General features: G+C 53.6%; 1 protein-coding gene across 1 annotated transcript in view; it reads left to right on the plus strand.

The window, feature by feature from the left end:
• The window catches only part of LOC118229538 (voltage-dependent R-type calcium channel subunit alpha-1E-like), a 91,625-nt gene that overhangs the window by 5,567 nt on the left and 66,400 nt on the right, over window positions 1–19,658 (plus strand). Inside the window, exon 2 of the mRNA XM_035421571.1 lies at window positions 5,280–5,730. Within this exon, the coding sequence (XP_035277462.1) occupies window positions 5,306–5,730 (425 nt within the window). The 5' untranslated portion in view covers window positions 5,280–5,305. The remainder of the gene's footprint in view (window positions 1–5,279; window positions 5,731–19,658) is intronic.

The raw sequence follows: 19,658 nt of genomic DNA on the forward strand, positions 1-19,658 counted from the left end.
GCCTCCTTGTTTTCTTGAGTGCTTCCTTTCTACCTTTTTTTTTTGCCTAAGTTCAGCCAGTTTTTTTTTTTCTCCAAATATGAAATATGGGGCTGTTTTTGTTGGCCCATCTGCCCTTTGCAAGATCCTCTGTAAATTCGGGAACGTGCACTCAAGCGAAAGCTGTGTGCTGCTAATTCTTTTCACTCCCACAGTGCTGAGCTGCACAGCCAGTGTGTTAGAGGAGTGTGTTACACACGTATGCGGAGAGACTGTGTGCGTCTGACTGACCCATGGGGGGCACTAGTGTACAGTGAGTTGGAGACCAACCTGGGCTGCATTCAGGATGAGGAAACGTAGTAAACTCTTTCATATATAATTTCATGACTTTTAGTTGGTCAGCTACGTTCTCAGATAAATACTGCTTTCGTTCTGTGTAATGTGTTTCTGTAATATGTTGTGGCGAATGGTTGCCTGTGAAAGAGGTCACATTCTGTGGCGGTTAATTAGCTGACCTACAGCTGCTGTCGGCGAAGCTGTGAGGACCGGGCTGGGCATCTGGCCATTAAAGTTAAAACCTGCGGGGAGTTCGGAGACGAAAACAAATGGTAATTATCCGACCTTTGCGCCGTGTTAAAGTCTGTTTCTGAACCCAGTTGTGGAACCTAACGCCCTTCCCACTTCCTTAATTAGTCCAGTCTCTGCATTTAACTGAGTGGAAGCAGAATGTGGGGCGCTGGAGACCAGCGGTGGGAACCTGTGAGTTACGGCGCGCTGTGTGCGGTAGCGCTGTGTGCGGTAGCGCTGTGTGCGGTAGCGCGGTGTGCGGTAGCGCAGTGTGCGGTAGCGCTGTGTGCGGTAGCGCAGTATGCGGTAGCGCTGTGTGCGGTAGCGCAGTATGCGGTAGCGCTGTGTGCGGTAGCGCAGTGTGCGGTAGCGCAGTGTGCGGTAGCGCTGTGTGCGGTAGCGCTGTGGAGACTCGGTGCGTTCCTCACACCGCCCAGCCTCTCCGCACGGCAGGGAGGTGAGGCTTAGGAATGAGCGCACGCGTGCTTTACTGCCCCATTCACGACATTAACGAACCCTCAAAGATGACCTTTATGGCCCATTGGCACTAATACACCGATCACTTTGGCTCCTGTACTGCTTTAATTCTGGAGCACATATATTAGTGTGTACTGCTGTAATTCTAGAGCACATATTAGTGTGTACTGCTGTAATTCTAGAGCACATATATTAGTGTGTACTGCTGTAATTCTAGATCACATGGATTACTGTGTAGCTGCCGCTTGAGAGGAAATGTAAACAAAAAGAAAAAAGAAAACCTGTTTTATCTGTGAAAAAATGAACAAATTGCCATGCACTTGGCTCTACCCTCCTACCCTTCATGGAAAACTAAACTGCGTAAATGTTTTGAAAGTGCTGTCACTCTTTAACCGTAAATATATGGGTCTCACCAGCAGCTGTATCGGAGTAATTCAGTTTAATGTGATTTTAATGTTGCACCAGAGTGGATGTTAAGCTGGTTATGTCAGTCTCTTTATGTTCAATTTAATTAGAATTAAGGAAGGGAAACTGTGGGACTTTTAGACCTGACAGTTTTTTTAAATATTTCAGTATAGTGCAACCGAGCACGTTCCCTTTGCATCCATCTTAAAAACGTTTTTGCAAAAACAATTTTGACAGTTAAGCATTATCCGTTGCTTTTTAACTGGAACATTTTCATGGAGTTACTTGGTTTCTCGTTGAGCTGCTGCAGTTGATGTAGCTGGCGCGGGCTGGGTGCAGTCTGCTGATCTGCCAGAGGGGTCACTGTTGAGTAAAGTCAGGTGAAAATACACAAAAGGAGTCGCCACCCTCCTGGATGATGTTTTAGCGGGTTTTCTGCCTGAGTACTGCGATGTAGCAAAGTGTGACCCAAAACCTTAATCCCAGCTTCTGTAAACATTTCTATTACAAAGATGAACTTCAGGCACACTTGCTGTAAAATAGGAAGAGTTTTATTGGACAAAAACCTTAGCGTTATGGTCTTTCTCAGGGTTACATTTTGAAAGCACGAAAGGACAGTGCTTATAAAACTTTCATTGTTATAATTGCTGTTACTTCATTATTAGTAAGATGTCTTTCTGTCATTGTCACTTTTTAGTTCTTAGATGGTTACTCATCCCAGATCCTCCCCCCCCCACCACAGATTACTGGTATTGTCACGACCAAAAAGTGGTGGCACTTGAATTCGTGTTTACAGAAAAAGGTTAACGGACCGTCCTACACACATTCACAGAGGCAGTCGCTCTCTGCCCAGCCTCCTCTGAGCACTCGCCATTGGAATGTGTGATTTTCCTTAAACTGTGCAGCCGTGGGTCCATTCCGGGGCATTAGAAGTTAATACCCGGGGGCTTTAGCGTCCCAGGTGTGGTTCTGGCCACACTACGCTCTTTACTCTATTACACGCCCATCAGCAGAACCACGGCTCCCTTCCCCTGCTGCCATGGGAACGGTTATTCCCCTCTCAGCAAACCTGCCGTTATGTAAACACAGTCTTCATTTATCTTTTCTGCAGTTTTCTGGGGACGACAGAAGCACTTTTGGTTTCCCGGTTTTGTCCTTGGTATCTCTTTCAGGGTTTCATTTGCATGTAGTCTGTGATTCACATGCTGGGGGTGAATTATTTTCAATTTGGCCCTGAAATAATTTCATACACACTTACACACTCTCTTACTCTCCAAAACACTGTCCTTCTCTGTCCTTCTGTCCAGCACACTCTCTTGCTCTTTGCCACTGTGTCTTTCTCTCTATCACACACTCTTGCTCTCTGTCACTGTCCTTCTCCCTCTCACACTCCCTTGCTCTTTGCCACTCTGTCCTTCTCTCGATCACACACTCTTGCTCTCTGTCACTGTCCTTCTCCCTCTCACACTCCCTTGCTCTTTGCCACTCTGTCCTTCTCTCTATCACACTCTCTTGCTCTCTGTCACTCTGTCCTCTCTGTCACTTTGCCCTTCTCTCCATCACGCTGTCCTTCTCTGTTGCGTGATGTCAGACAGGCGTGCTGCGGCACTGGCTTGGGAGGCTGGGTGTTTTGGGGTTTGACCGCGGGGGGTGGGGGGGGTCGGAGGTCGGTGGGGGCGGGGGGGTCCCGCGGCCGCTCCGCAGACCTGACGGAGACGCTGGGAAGTAACGAGCGTCGGATCTTCTGAGCGCGCTCCGTCTGCCCGTTTCCGCGGGAGACGAACAGTGAGTCACGTTGCCAAGAAAGGGCAAGGCTGTGTGTGTTTGGCCTCACAGCGCTCGGTATCAACTGTGATAATCACTCCCTCAGACGGGAAACTGCCAGCGTGGGAAGTGGCAGGAACCGGGAAATGCAGCTTCTGACAAATTAATTGGAGGAAAGAAACCGTACGGCAAACTACTGAGAGAAACCGTACAGCAAACTTCTGAGAGAAACCGTACAGCAAACTACTGCGAGAAACCATGCTGTAAACCTCTGATGGAAACCATGCAGGGTAGAGAGGCAGGGAACTGACCCCACAACCTCCTGGTGCCACAGTGGAGTGATCCAGCCTCCACGTTACGACTCAGTCATGGCAACATTTGTGGGCTTGCGTTTGGTTGAGAACACAGAGAAAGCAACCGTATTGGAACAAATCCCATGCCGATTAAAAATGTGGTTGTTGGTTATTTGCTTTAGTGTGCACCCTAATCTAAGGTGACTCAGTTTCTGTTTTGGTCACGATCAGTTTGTCACGGATAAATATTTACCAGAGCACTTCAGGTTGAGGGTCTGAGCTGCAGGCTGCCAGAGCAGGGTGCGTTAATGGCAGGTGGCATTGCTCATGGGGCCACCGTGATGGGCCTTCCACCTGGCGGCCCATCGTTTCCTTCCCTGTGACACGCTGTTTCCTGTCAGATAGCCGGGGGAGCGGGAGGGGCAGACTCCCGTGGCCTCACCCAGGAGACGAGCAGACCGACGCGGCTGACTTCCTCATTCCCTCACACCCACCCGCTTGCGGGTCCTCGCCTGATTGGCCGGATCGTGGGTGACTCACCCTGGTCCGAGCGCCTTCTCTGTGTTTCCGCGGCTCCGCGCGCTGGTCCCGCCGCCGCGCGTCTAGCCTTACACAACAGCGCGCCGAGCCTGCGTCACCAGGCCCCGGTAATCTGAACCGGTGACTCATAAACGCCCGGCCCTCCCACTGCCGCGCACGGCGCGGTGAATCAGAAGCTGTACAGCTGTGTGACACTGTTGATCTGTTTCTATCATGAAACGGCCTTGGTTGTGGGCTTTCATCGCAGTGTCCTTCTGTGTCAGCTCCCTGGAGACCGTTGCTAATGAGAGATGCCCTTGCTGGTGTGCTCTCATGCAGCCAGCTGCTGCTGCGCAATGATGTCGGCTGAATAAATGTGTCTGCGTTGTACATAATTAAGCTAATGCATAATAACTCTGTGTCTGTGTTGTACATAATTAAGCTAATGCATAATAACTCTGTGTCTGCGTTGTACATAACTAAGCTAATGCATAATAACTCTGTGTCTGCGTTGTACATAACTAAGCTAATGCATAATAACTCCCACAGAGGGTTAACTTCACTGAGCTATCCTCTCTTCTTTAAGAAATATGGGTGGAGCAGTGTACTTCCTGTTAGCCTCTGAATGACCTCACTTCCTGTTATGAGAGTGTTGGGGTGGGTCAAAAGATTCAGTATAGCAGGGTTGAAATCTCTGCAGGGCACTGCTGAGTGTAGTTTTGCCCAGGGGTGGGAGGCTTTCAGCTGGCTGGGGCGATTGCTTCATCGCGCTCCTGTAGCTGTCGCTCGCCTGCGAGTCTACCCATGACTCTGTGTCCAGGAATGTGTGGGGTAGACGGTCATGTGACTGGTTCCGCAGGTGGATTTTCAGGAAGTGCTTCTCTGCAGTGCTGCACAGGTGCTGTGGCTTTTGTGATCTGAGCCCCTGTGAGGAGTGTTGAATTCATGAAGGCCCCCTGTTTCACCCTCAACTGCTCACTGATCACGTGACCTTTACCCCCACTGCTCACACATCATGTGACTTTTACTCCCCCTGCTGATCATGTGACCTTTACCCCCCACTGCTTGCTGATCATGTGACCTTTAAGCCCCACTGCTCAGTGATGAGGTAAGCAAATCTTTCCCACCCTCTGATCCTTGATTACATGACCTTTAACCTCCACTGTTTCCTTGTCACCTGACCTTTCCTTCCCGCTGTTCGCCTGTCATGTGACCTCAGTGAGGTGTGCTGCATCGCTCTCATCCTCTCCCCCCCCCCCCCCCCCCCCCCCCCAGGGCTATGGTGAAGTGGAGGCTTCAGGATGCTGGACGTGAGCTCCTGCCTGGACACACCTTTGGACCACAATGCACTGGGAGTGCCTGAGCCGGGCGTGGTCCGGGGCGGCAGCAGCAGCGCGCTGCACCTGCTGGCCCTCCCGCCCTCCGTCACGGAGAGCTGGCGTCCCAGCCTGGCCTCGGGGGCTCAGTCCTGCCCCCTGCTGGACCCCCACACCCCCTCCGGCTCCCCCTTCTCCCGCGCCAGCAGCTTCAGCGACCTGCTCCTGCCCTGCAGCTCCGCCTCCCTGGACGGGGGCGGGTCCTCGCTGGGCCCGGACTCCGACGCCGCCGTCAGCCCCCACCTGATGATGCGTCGCCGGGGGGGGCTCATCGAGCAGCGCGACATCGTCCGGGCTCACCAGGCGCACAAGATCCAGAGCACCCCCCAGGCCCGCCGCAAGGAGTGGGAGTGAGTAATGCACGCATGGGTACGGGGTCTGTAACGCACCCACGTTCTGTAACATACCTACAGTCTGTAACATACCTACAGTCTGTAACATACCCACATTCTTTAACATACCTACAGTCTGTAACAAACCCACGTTCTGCAACAAACCCACGTTCTGTAACAAACCCACGTTCTGTAACACACCCACAGTCTGTAACACACCCACAGTCTGTAACATACCTACAGTCTGTAACATATTTAGTGTCTGTAACATACCTACAGTCTGTAACATACCCACGTTCTGTAACATACCTACAGTCTGTAACACACCCACGTTCTGTAACACACCTACGTTCTGTAACACACCTACGTTCTGTAACACACCCACGTTCTGTAACATACCTACAGTCTGTAACATACCTACAGTCTGTAACATACCTACAGTCTGTAACATACCCACATTCTTTAACATACCTACAGTCTGTAACAAACCCACGTTCTGTAACAAACCCACGTTCTGTAACAAACCCACGTTCTGTAACACACCCACATTCTGTAACATGCCCACATTCTGTAACATGTTGTTCAGAATAACAGGGTGAGTTCAGCTTTGCACATTTTTTCCCCTCCATTAGGACAAAGCCTTTATTATTCTCCTCGATGTATAGCAGCCAAACGTAGCGAGCAGCCAGGCTGGATCAGTGCAGCGATGTTCACTAAAAATAAAATGCCTGGCGAGTTCTTTGACAGCACATCACATCCCTTTTGTTTCCGTGCTGGAATCGTAGCCTGAGGCTCCATTGATGAAAGAGCTGCTTAATTGCAGCGTTGAGTATTCCTTTCCTCTTCTGTCTGACTGCGCTGGTCGGGATTGGGCAGTTATTTATCCAGTCTGTTAAACCTGCCCCAGCCCACTCTGAAGTCTGCCTGTCACTGTGCTGACGCTGCCATCAGGGGGCGCTGTTGGAAAACCTAGTGCAGATGTGGGGCTGCTGAGCCCTGAGGCAGCCGCGGGTTTGGGGTCCCACGCAGTCTTGGTTTGGGGTCCCACGCAGTCTTGGTTTGGGGTCCCACGCAGTCTTGGTTTGGGGTCCCACGCAGTCTTGGTTTGGGGTCCCGCGCAGTCTTGGTTTGGGGTCCCGCGCAGTCTTGGTTTGGGGTCCCACGCAGTCTTGGTTTGGGGTTTGGGGTCCCACGCAGTCTTGGTTTGGGGTCCCGCGCAGTCTTGGTTTGGGGTCCCGCGCAGTCTTGCTTTGGGGTCCCATGCAGTCTTGGTTTGGGGTCCCGCGTCTTGGTTTGGGGTCCAGCGTCTTGGCTAGTCCTGCGTAGTAGGTCTCTACTTCTGAAGACAGTGGAGTTTTCAGCTTACATACTTATTCAAATTAAGGTAAAAACAAGTAACTAAATAATAAAATGCATCACACAGAAGCCCCTAAAATGTAGTCAATAGCAGTAGTTTGTGTCTGTGACCGTTATGCAGCTGCCTCCAAATCTGTTCTTCCCTTTTTTGCAAACAAGGAAAATGGAAGACATGCAAACTGCATTTCCTTTAGTGTGTATGAAAACGAGGAGCATTTTTAATCAGCACAAGCTGTGCAATCGATGGTATGTGATGTTTGTGTGTGTGTGTAATTTTGTGTGTGTAATTTTGCGCGTGTGATTTCGTGTGTGTAATTTTGTGTGTGTAATTTTGCCTGTGTAATTTCCTGTGTGTAATTTTGCATGTTATGAGCAGTTAAGTGTCATTCTGCACCACAGGAAAATGCTGAAGTGTTTGGAAAGAGTGGGCAGGCAGTACGCCCTTCAAATAGGACCTGTAACAATTGGATTATACATATAAATATTTATACATTTAATGCCTCCGTTATACTGCTGCTGTTATGTTTATGTTCTATGATATGCTTATTTGAATTTGATTAGTTTGTGTGTTTGTAGACATCTGTCATTCCAGAGCCTGACACACGAGCCTTCAGCTCAGCTGGGGGATTTAATTCAGTTCCTAATGACCAGGGGAAAGGAGGAGAGTCGCTGCAGGTGTTATTGCCACGGTGTGGATCGGCTGGTTGCCGTGGTGCGGATCGGCTGGTTGCAGCGGTGCGGATCGGCTGGTTGCCGGGGTGCGGTTCGGCTGGTTGCCGGGGTGCGGTTCGGCTGGTTGCCGGGGTGCGGTTCGGCTGGTTGCCGGGGTGCGGTTCGGCTGGTTGCCGGGGTGCGGTTCGGCTGGTTGCCGGGGTGCGGTTCGGCTGGTTGCCGGGGTGCGGGTCGGCTGGTTGCCGCGGTGCGGATCGGCTGGTTGCCACGGTGCGGATCGGCTGGTTGCAGCGGTGCGGATCGGCTGGTTGCCGTGGTGCGGTTCGGCTGGTTGCCGGGGTGCGGGTTGGCTGGTTGCCGGGGTGCGGGTCGGCTGGTTGCTGGGGTGCGGGTCGGCTGGTTGCCGGGGTGCGGGTCGGCTGGTTGCCGGGGTGCGGGTCGGCTGGTTGCCGGGGTGCGGGTCGGATTCAGGGTGGATCTGTGCGGTAACCCTCATCACAGGGAGCTCAGCGGAGTAGTGGAATTCACTCCTCTTCTTTCTTTTCTTTTTTCTCTCTTCCTTTTGCTGGACTCCTCTCTTTCTGTCCCTTCTGGTTCCCTTCAGAGAGGAAATGAGTCTCCTGTGTGCGGTCAGTGTGCGGTCAGTGTGCCACACCCTGCTGAGACTAGGTTAAAGAACATCAGTGTTACCCCCTGGCCTCTCCAGTACGGTACACACGTGTGGAACATTCACACACACGTGTAAAATGTCACCCCTTTCGTTTTTCCAGGGCATATTTCAGAGGGAGAGGGAGAGAGAGAGGAGAGAGAGATGAGAGAGTGAGTGTTTTCTCTCTCTCTGTTTTGTGATTGTTGTGAAGCAGCTGATGCCAGGTGCCTTTGCTGAACTGTACACTGACAGCGTTCCAGCTGGAATCAAACCAGCAACCTTCCAATCATCCAATCCCAAGCAATGGGACTTGACCATGAGTGTGTGTGTGTGCGCGCGCGCCTGTGCGTGCGTGCCGCTGTGTGTGTGTGCGCACGCGCCTGTGTGTGTGTGTGTGTGTGTGTGTGCCAGGTAATGACTTCATCTGCGTGACTCCCGTGGGGGTGTCAGTGAAAGTGTCCGTGTGAGTGGGCGGAACCATGAGAGCTCCGCCCACCTCTGACTTTGAGTGACATCTTCACTGCTGTCCATCTGCTCCCCCCAACCCACACCTCCTCCCTCCATGAGACGGTTGTGTCGCTCGCGGATGCTCTGGTGCCAATTTACTCACCCCCCCCCACCCCCCGCCCTCCCCCCACGCTGCAGAGCTGAATAGCCTGAGCCTCTCACTGACACCACCTTATTATCACCACACAAACAGGGACGCAGTGAGGGTATAATAACCGCTTGCCTGGGATGCTGCTCGGGCATAAACAAACACAAACAAGCAAACGCGTCAACAGCTAATTTAGTCATTTTTTGCCCCGGAGAGGAGAGGAGAGACGTGTGTTCGAAAAAGGACTGCGTTCACTACGAACACAGCTTAATGTTCAACGCACGACATCTTCCATTTCTGAATACAAACTCGTAATGATAGGCCCCTCCCATCTTCCCAGCGTCCTTTGCTGATTTGGGATGGGTTACTCCAGTTTGCACGTCCACCTGCCTGCTGTGTCCGGACCACCCCCTGTCCCGCTGCGTACCCCCCTGTCCCGCTGCGCACCCCCCTGTCCCGCTGCGCACCCCCCTGGCAGGTGTAAGAATTTAGGTTACTGTTTTTACCTTTAAAATATATTACATGATGAGCAAGAAGCTGTTTTGTTTTCAGCAGCAGTGATGAAGCACTGTTCTCCCCCCCCCCCCAAAAGCCTTTCATTGCAAGCGGGCTTTCCCTCCGTAGTTTGTGTGTGTGTGTCTCTGCTGCGCTGTGCCACCCCCTCCTGCCTGTGGGCCAATGGCTGCAGGAGGGGCATGTCTCTCAACCGCTAACCCTGTGGGAGGGGCTAAAGTCACAGCAAACTGCACGTCCCTCCCTTCCGCTGTCGGGGACAAAGCCAAATTTGTCTGGCGGCTGCGGGTTCGCATCAGTAGTCAGCTAGCAATCCGGCTAGCGGCTCAGTGTTTTGCCCTCCAGACGGAAACCGTGCCATATGTGGTAAATATGTGCACCCACTGGGAAAATATCATGGCAAACACGTGTGACGATATTGAAATATGTAATTAATTTGCATATTTGCCCATATACTGAAGCGCTGACTATGTCTTGAATATATATATATATATATACGTTTTGTTTCAATGTATTCCAGTGCATCTCCTTTTCCATAAGTGTCCTGAGGCTTGTCCTGGCGGTAGGCCCAGCCTAGGCTCGTGCTGAGTGCCTGTGGCCGTCTGGTTAGGTCACATTGGCCAGAAGCTGGCTGTGACACTGGGGTTAAACTCTGCTGACAGGAGGGGATGGTTACCTCAGGGACATGGAGGGGCATGGAGGGGCATGGAGGGGCATGGAGGGACATGGAGGGACATGGAGGGACATGGAGGGACGGATGTGACCAGTTCCTCAGTGTTTTCCTCCCTGTGACCAGATCCGGTTTCACCCAGTGAGACGGTGCCTGTGCTGCCTTTGAATATATTCAGATGAAACGGGTAGCCGTTTCAGACAGGGCAGGAATCCTGTGGCATTATACACTAGGTGTGCTGTATGTGTCCACTAGAGGGCAGCATAGCACAGTTTAAACTCTGATCGGTGGATCGCTGTGCTCTCTGATATAAATGTGTCATTGTGCCCCTCACAGAATAACTGAAATTTGGGGGTCGTCACCGTCCTTTGAGGGGTCCGACTCAAAGCCCTCTATAAAATAGCTGTGAGGTTTTGTACAGGGCCTTTTTTGCCAAATAATGTGTAGAACAAATGGTGGGTGTCATAAGCAATTTAATAGAGGCAAAATATGCACTGGGGATGGCGCAGAATCTCCAGTCCATAAGAGATGCACTGGGGATGCGCAGAATCTCCAGTCCATAAGCGATGCACTGGGGATGCGCAGAATCTCCAGTTCATAGGAGATGCACTGGGGATGCGCAGAATCTCCAGTCCATAGGAGATGCACTGGGGATGCGCAGAATCTCCAGTCCATAGGAGATGCACTGGGGATGCGCAGAATCTCCAGTCCATAGGAGATGCACTGCGGATGCGCAGAATCTCCAGTCCATAGGAGATGCACTGCGGATGCACAGAATCTCCAGTCCATAGGAGATGCACTGTGGATGCGCAGAATCTCCAGTCCATAGGAGATGCACTGGGGATGCGCAGAATCTCCAGTCCATAGGAAATGCACTGGGGATGCGCAGAATCTCCAGTCCATAGGAGATGCACTGGGGATGCGCAGAATCTCCAGTCCATAGGAGATGCACTGCGGATGCGCAGAATCTCCAGTCCATAGGAGATGCACTGGGGATGCGCAGAATCTCCAGTCCATAGGAGATGCACTGGGGATGCGCAGAATCTCCAGTCCATAGGAGATGCGCTGTGGATGCGTAGAATCTCCAGTCCATAGGAGATGCACTGCGGATGCGCAGAATCTCCAGTCCATAAGAGATGCACTGGGGATGCGCAGCAATACTGGGGTCTAATCGTTGTCTGTCGCTAGCGGCAGGTATGGGCAGATGAGCCCCAGTTTTGTATTTGATACGACGGGCTGGGATGACGCAGTGTACATACAACAGAGAGGCGGTGAGTTTTATTTGCCGCTGAAGTTGGAATTTAATGGAATGTAATTTCATGCTCAGAAAGTGGCCTAATCATCGTCATCTCAGCCTGCTATTTGTTATTTATTTTTCATGAGTCATTTTTACCACCCAAATTCAAACAGAGCTGTACAGAGTCACAGTAGCTCTCTGGACTCTGTACAGCTCTGTTTATTAATGAAGTAAACATGATGACATACAGCATAATGTATTACAGTTTTCCTTAATTAGTTAACATTTTTTAATTTCATTTTTATTTATGCTTTATGTTACCAGGTCAGTCTCGTTGAGATTTAAAATCTCTTTTGTCAGAGCGACTTGGCTAAGAAAAGCAGCATGTACAGTTTCAGACAATGACCTCATAAAACATCAAAATATCACAGCAGCGGCCCTGCGATGGACCGGAGAACTGTCCAGGGTGTACTCCAGCCTCTCACCCAATGCATGCTGGGATAGGCTCCAGCACCTTCCGCGAACCTGACCAGGAATAAGCGGGTAAATATGATGGATGGATAGATGGATGGATGGATGGATATTACAATAGCAAAAGCTTATTAAAAATAATTTTAAAGTATTGCTTGAAACACTTGTTAAACACCAGATTTAAATATTAAGGAGTATAGAAAAAATTTGAATTATGACATAAATATAATTGCCTACCGACTAAAAGGCTTGACGTCCACCCATTTGATTTAATTCAGTGTGACCTGCCTGTAATGCCATTCAGGGTGACAGGCTCCTCATGCTTCTTGCCAGCCTGAAGGAGCAGAGAATTAGAGAATTTAACAGATTTAAATTTAAAAAAATTTTTTTAGCCCAACTCAGTACGGGCCTTGGATACTGTACTGTACTGACAGTGTCTTGCGAACATCAACTGATTTTCATTATTTTGCATTTGTACCAGCCGGTAAAACAAGGGGGCGTCAGCATCAGCCAGTATGGCCACATACACACTGGTTATTGATATTGGAATACAGAGCCAATAGGACAAAACACAAGGCTTTACCTCACACCTGTCCTGCACAGAGTACAGTCTATACCTCACTTGTCCTTCATGGAGGAGAGTCTATACCTCACACCTGTCCCTAATGGAGGAGCCTTTACCTCACACCTGTCCCTAATGGAGGAAAGTCTTTACCTCACACCTGTCCCTAATGGAGGAGCCTTTACCTCACACCTGTCCCTAATGGAGGAAAGTCTTTACCTCACACCTGTCCCTAATGGAGGAGTCTTTACCTCACATCTGTCCTGTGTGGAGGAGAGTCTTCACCTCACACCTGTCCCTAATGAAGGAGAGTCTTTACCTCACACCTGTCCTGCATGGAGGGAGTCTTTACCTCACACCTGTCCTGTGTGGAGGAGAGTCTTTACCTCACGCCTGTCCCTAATTAAGGAGAGTCTTTACCTCACACCTGTCCCTAATGGAGGAGACATTACCTCACACCTGTCCCTAATGGAGGAGACATTACCTCACACCTGTCCCTAATGAAGGAGAGTCTTTACCTCACACCTGTCCCTAATGAAGGAGAGTCTTTACCTCACACCTGTCCCTAATGGAGGAGAGTCTTTACCTCACATCTGTCTCGAATGGAGAGTCTTTACCTCACAACTGTCGTGCATAGAGGGGAGTCTTTACCTCACACCTGTCCTGTGTGGAGGAGAGTCTTTACCTCACACCTGTCCTGCGTGGAGGAGAGTCTTTAGCTCACACCTGCCCTGTGTGGAGGGGAGCCTTAACTGCAGAAGTGGTGCTGCTCTTTTGGCTGTCTGTGTGGTTATGATAAACGGTGCTAATTAAGGCAATTCGCACTTCCTCATGTTCCCCTGCTGAGAGCTCAGTGAGCTGTGATGCTGCCCCAGTGCGTGGGCTGGCTCCCTGCATGCAGGGTCTGCCCTGGACCGGTCCAGGTGAGGTCCGCACCGTCTGACTGTGGTCCAGGTGAGGTCCGCACCATCTGACTGCGGTCCAAGTGAGGTCAGCACTGTGTGACTGCGGTCCAGGTGAGGTCAGCACTGTTTGACTGCGGTCCAGGTGAGGTCCGCACCGTCTGACTGCGGTCCAGGTGAGGTCAGCACTGTGTGACTGTGGTCCAGGTGAGGTCAGCACCGTCTGACTGCGGTCCAAGTGAGGTCCGCACCATCTGACTGTGGTCCAGGTGAGGTCCGCACCATCTGACTGTGGTCCGGGTGAGGTCAGCACTGTTTGACTGTGGTCCAGGTGAGGTCAGCACTGTTTGACTGCGGTCCAGGTGAGGTCAGCACTGTGTGACTGTGGTCCAGGTGAGGTCAGCACTGTTTGACTGCGGTCCAGGTGAGGTCAGCACCATCTGACTGTGGTCCAGGTGAGGTCAGCACTGTTTGACTGTACGCCATCTTCTGAACTAATGCATGAATGGGTGGAATGTGGGGTGAATCGCTGGAGCCTGTGACCTCACTGTGACCTCACTTCCTGTTGTGCTCATTCCGGTTGGCCGTGCACTCTGACGGCTGTTGGGGCGTCTCGGGTTGACCTCGGCGGTGGGGTGGGGGGGCTGGGAGGCACTGCGTATTCCAGGGGCCGTGATTAATATCTGTGCTTATATAAGCGCCAGCGAGCGTGATGGACAGACCAGCCGAGCTGTGTGAATGAGGGGATTCTGTTGCTAGGTTACCAAGCGAAGGAAAAACGCTAAAAACCACTCCAATCAGAGCTGTAACAATTACATAAATGTGTTTGGTTCCCCCCAACCCCCACACCCCCCCCTCACCCCCCCCCCCCTTCTGATAAGCACGCTGATGCAACGTTTCTAACGGGGAGCGTGCTGGTGCTGCTGTTTCCTGAGCGGTCCTCCGAGGCAGACTCTGAACGCCGCTGCTCGCTGTGTATGAAACCTGAGCGCTGAATCCCATCAATCAGAAACGAGAAATGTGTGCAGATATGGAGAAGTTCATACAGACAGGCAGCCCGGGACTTGCCAAACGGTCTGATTCATGTGTATTGTAGTATACTCATACTCTGGTATATCCTCACCCTGATATACCCTCACCCTAACCCCCCCCCCCCCCCGAGGGCACTAATGCTTTAGAGGGCACTGGGAGCAGCGCTGACTCCGCCTGTAGCCCCGCCCTAAGCGCCCCCCCTCCCCGCACTGCTACCCCCACCATGCCTACACCTGCTTCCCCCCCCCCGCACTGCTGCCCCCTCCATGCCTACACCTGCTGCCCCCCCCCGCACTGCTGCCCCCCCCACGCCTACACCTGCTGCCCCCCCCCGCACTGCTGCCCCCCCCACGCCTACACCAGCTGCCCCCCCCCCACTGCTGCCACCCCCACCCCAACACCTGCCGCCCCCCCCCCCCCCCGCACTGCTGCCCCCCCCGCACCTGCCCGTCAGCGTGCCGTGGATCAGCTAGCGCTCAGTGCGCGGGACTCCCTGGACATCTGCAGCCTGGCCTGTTTGGAGGCAGGTCGCTGGGTGATGTAGCGGCGTGTGTGTGGCAGTGCGGTGACCCCCCCCCCCCCCCCCGGCTCGCAGGTTTGATCCCCCGGTGCAGTTGTGCCTTTGAGCCGGGTGCTGCAGTAACTCATCCCGCTGTGCAGTAACTCATCCCGCTGTGCAGTAACTCATCCCGCTGTGCAGTAACTCATCCCGCTGTGTAAATGGTGCAGCTGTGCCTTTGAGCCGGGTGCTGCAGTAACTCATCCCGCTGTGCAGTAACTCATCCCGCTGGGTAAATGGTGCAGCTGTGCCTTTGAGCTGGGTGCTGCAGTAACTCATCCCGCTGGGTAAATGGTGTAGCTGTGCCTTTGAGCCGGGTGCTGCAGTTACTCATCCCGCTGTGTGTAAATGGTGCAGCTGTGCCTTTGAGCCGGGTGCTGCAGTAACTCATCCCGCTGTGCAGTAACTCATCCCGCTGGGTAAATGGTGCAGCTGTGCCTTTGAGCCGGGTGCTGCAGTAACTCATCCCGCTGTGCAGTAACTCATCCCGCTGGGTAAATGGTGCAGCTGTGCCTTTGAGCCGGGTGCTGCAGTAACTCATCCCGCTGTGTAAATGGTGCAGTTGTGCCTTTGAGCCGGGTGCTGCAGTAACTCATCCCGCTGGGTAAATGGTGTAGCTGTGCCTTTGAGCCGGGTGCTGCAGTTACTCATCCCGCTGTGTAAATGGTGCAGCTGTGCCTTTGAGCCGGGTGCTGCAGTAACTCATCCCGCTGTGTAAATGGTGCAGCTGTGCCTTTGAGCCGGGTGCTGCAGTAACTCATCCCGCTGTGCAGTAACTCATCCCGCTGTGTAAATGGTGCAGCTGTGCCTTTGAGCCGGGTGCTGCAGTAACTCATCCCGCTGTGTAAATGGTGCAGCTGTGCCTTTGAGCCGGGCGCTGCAGTAACTCATCCCGCTGTGCAGTAACTCATCCCGCTGGGTAAATGGTGCAGTTGCGTAACTGGCTCTGCTGTATGGCAGCGATGTAAAGTAGGAGCGCGGAAGGTTCCGGCTGGCTGGCGGTGGGTGGCTGGCATTATCCGTTTCTCTGCAGACTCTGTTTTTCTGAAGCTCTTTTGCCCCCCCCCCCCCCGTGGGGAACCGCGTGTACCGCGGGGCGGGGCCCCTTGTCCACACACGGCCCCTCTCCCATTCGTTTGGGCTGATTATGAGCCGCCTGGGTACGGTTTTCCGGAATGAGAGGACATATTAATTACAGACTGGAGGAGACGGGTGCTGTCAGCCCCAGTGATCTCACGCATGAGTGGGGGGGGGGAGGAAGGGAGGGTGGCAGGGTGGGGGGTGGGGTGTCACTGTGTGAGACAGCCCAGGGACAGCCTCACACTGGCCCTGAGTGTGTTACGCTGCTTTGAGAATGGATGGGCTCTGTCAGAAAGAGCCGGTGCGCATGGTAGTTCTGAACTGCGTTCTTGGCTAGGCAGAGATAGCTGTGCGAAATGAGTATTGTACCTCACTGAACCTGTGTTTTGCAGTTGTCCAGTGACCATGAAATGCACTACTTTTGTACTGTGCAGTTTGGCACCTGGACTGTGCAGTTTGGCTCCTGGACTGTGCAGTTTGGCACCTGGACTGCGTAGTTTGGCACCTGGGACTGTGCAGTTTGGCTCCTGGACTACGCAGTTTGGCACCTGGACTGTGCAGTTTGGCACCGGGACTGTGCAGTTTGGCTCCTGGACTGTGCAGTTTGGCTCCTGGACTGTGCAGTTTGGCTCCTGGACTGTGCAGTTTGGCAACTGGACTGCGTAGTTTGGCACCTGGGACTGCGCAGTATGGCACCTGGACTGTGCAGTATGGCACCTGGACTGTGCAGTTTGGCTCCTGGACTACGCAGTTTGGCACCAGGACTGCGCAGTTTGGCACCGGGACTGTGCAGTGAAGAGATGTGCACCTCTCAGATGAGCAGAGGCTACTGCGGACATCTGTGCCTGCACTTATTATAATGTTTAATGATTCTGACTCATTTGTTGCTTTTTGATTGATGTAGTTTTAATTCCAGCTCTTGCACATGGATGCTTGGATTCGTTCAGCCTGTTGAAGGTGTTTAACCCGCCCCCCCCCTGCCCCCCCCGGCTCGTTTCCGGGGGCTGTAGCCTTGACTCCGTGCGCTCAGGTGGGCCTCTGCTCTCCGGCAGGGCCTATTGTGCCGCCGCCACCGCCAACTCCGCGATGCGGAATCCACAAGGAGGCCGAGGTTCTGGTGTGCAGTGTTGCCATGGGAACTGCCGTTAAGAGCACAAAAAAGGATGGAGGAGAAAAGGGAAAAAAAAAAGCGGAGTGAGGAGAGAAAAACATTTTCACCCGACACTTGTGCAGTTTCTCTTTTTGGAGTTTATGTAAGCAGGTTTATATAAAAGTGTTTTGATGCAGGGAGGACTAAGGGGGGGGGTGAAGCACAGCTGTGAGCCAATCACAGTCACAGGGCCACATGGCCCACTGTATCTCAGCCAATCACAGTCACCAGGCATGGCCCGCTGTATCGCAGCCAATTACAGTTGGAGGACGGAGCTTGTGTCTCACGCAGACCCTCCTCTTCACCTTTCATCTCCCATTCTTACCTTTCTCAGAGGGTTGGGTGCCTGACTGAACTCCCAGTCTGCCAGCTGCTGCTTGTTCTCAGCCTGCAGTTTATGCATCAGCCAGAGGGGGCGCTGTTGCGTGGTGAGGCAGGGATGAAGCGGCCGTGTGCTGGTCTTTGCTGTTTGTTGCTCAGCACACCGGGTCTCTTGAGTCTGAACTGGTTTCTAATTTTAAGGTCAAAACAAAGACCAGCAGGCCTGTGGCCCACCGGGACCAGGTTAGGGGACCTCAGCAGTAGAGGTTTTTTTTTTTTTTCAACAATGTACAATATCCTTTTTCTACTAGGTAATTACTGCATGTGAGTGTTACAGCATCCAGCCAGTGTCTTTACTCCATTGGGTTACGCTAGTACTGTGACAAACCCTGGATTGAATATTGACTGGGGTTATGCCTGGACCTTACTGGGACCATAAGGATGACATTTACACCTGTTCTATGAGGGGTAGGGACTGCAGGAGAACTTAATGAACCATGTACGTCCCATTTGATATTAGTTGGTTACTCTGTGCATAATTTCCTTTCTGGGTCCCTCACCCTCCTGCTGTCACCCCTGAATGTGGATGGGGGGGAATAAACATGATGGAAGTGTTTTTTTTTTTTTTTTTTTTTTTTAGTTTACAGCACCGCCGCCATTTTTTCCCTGGAGCGCGTGCTACCGGACCCGCCATGTGGGCGCGTGTCCTCCCCTCGTGGCTTTGACCTCGCGGGCCGCGCTCGTGCCCCGAGCGGTCGACCCTCTCATTCTCTGCCCTCGCTAACCGGGCCTGCGCCACTCGCTCTCTAACCGGGCCGCTCGCTCTCTCGTTCTCTGCCCTCACTAACCGGGCCTGCGCCACTCGCTCTCTAACCGGGCCGCTCGCCCTCTCGTTCTCTGCCCTCACTAACCGGGCCTGCGCCACTCGCTCTCTAACCGGGCCGCTCGCTCTCTCGTTCTCTGCCCTCACTAACCGGGCCTGCGCCACTCGCTCTCTAACCGGGCCGCTCGCCCTCTCGTTCTCTGCCCTCACTAACCGGGCCTGCGCCACTCGCTCTCTAACCGGGCCGCTCGCTCTCTCGTTCTCTGCCCTCACTAACCGGGCCTGCGCCACTCGCTCTCTAACCGGGCCGCTCGCTCTCTCGTTCTCTGCCCTCACTAACCGGGCCTGCGCCACTCGCTCTCTAACCGGGCCGCTCGCCCTCTCGTTCTCTGCCCTCACTAACCGGGCCTGCGCCACTCGCTCTCTAACCGGGCCGCTCGCTCTCTCGTTCTCTGCCCTCACTAACCGGGCCTGCGCCACTCGCTCTCTAACCGGGCCGCTCGCCCTCTCGTTCTCTGCCCTCACTAACCGGGCCTGCGCCACTCGCTCTCTAACCGGGCCGCTCGCTCTCTCGTTCTCTGCCCTCACTAACCGGGCCTGCGCCACTCGCTCTCTAACCGGGCCGCTCGCTCTCTCGTTCTCTGCCCTCACTAACCGGGCCTGCGCCACTCGCTCTCTAACCGGGCCGCTCGCCCTCTCGTTCTCTGCCCTCACTAACCGGGCCGCTCGCCCTCTCACTCTCTAACCGGGCCGCTCGCCTTCTCGCTCTCTAACCGGGCCGCTCGCCTGCGCCGCTCGCCCTCTCGCTCTCTAACCGGGCCGCTCGCCCTCTCGCTCTCTAACCGGGCCGCTCGCCTTCTCGCTCTCTAACCGGGCCGCTCGCCTGCGCCGCTCGCCCTCTCGCTCTCTAACCGGGCCGCTCGCCCTCTCGCTCTCTGCCCTCTCTAACCGGGCCGCTCGCCCTCTCGCTCTCTAACCGGGCCGCTCGCCCTCTCGCTCTCTAACCGGGCCGCTTGCCCTCTCGCTCTCTAACCGGGCCGCTCGCCCTCTCGCTCTCTAACCGGGCCGCTCGCCCTCTCGTTCGCTGCCCTCGCTAACCGGGGCTGCGCCGCTCGTCCGCGAGAGAACCGGGCCGCTCGCCCTCTCGCTCTCTAACCGGGCCGCTCGCCCTCTCACTCTCTAACCGGGCCGCTCGCCCTCTCACTCTCTAACCGGGCCGCTCGCCCTCTCGCTCTCTGCCCTCGCTAACCGGGGCTGCGCCGCTCGTCCGCGAGAGAACCGGGCGCGGCGGGGAGCGGAAAGCGGAGCAGCTGCCGCTTTTTCTCCTGTTCGCCCCCAAAGAGAGTCGTCTTAA

This window comes from Anguilla anguilla, chromosome 6 (assembly GCF_013347855.1).
Source record: "Anguilla anguilla isolate fAngAng1 chromosome 6, fAngAng1.pri, whole genome shotgun sequence".
Classification (NCBI taxonomy): domain Eukaryota; kingdom Metazoa; phylum Chordata; class Actinopteri; order Anguilliformes; family Anguillidae; genus Anguilla; species Anguilla anguilla.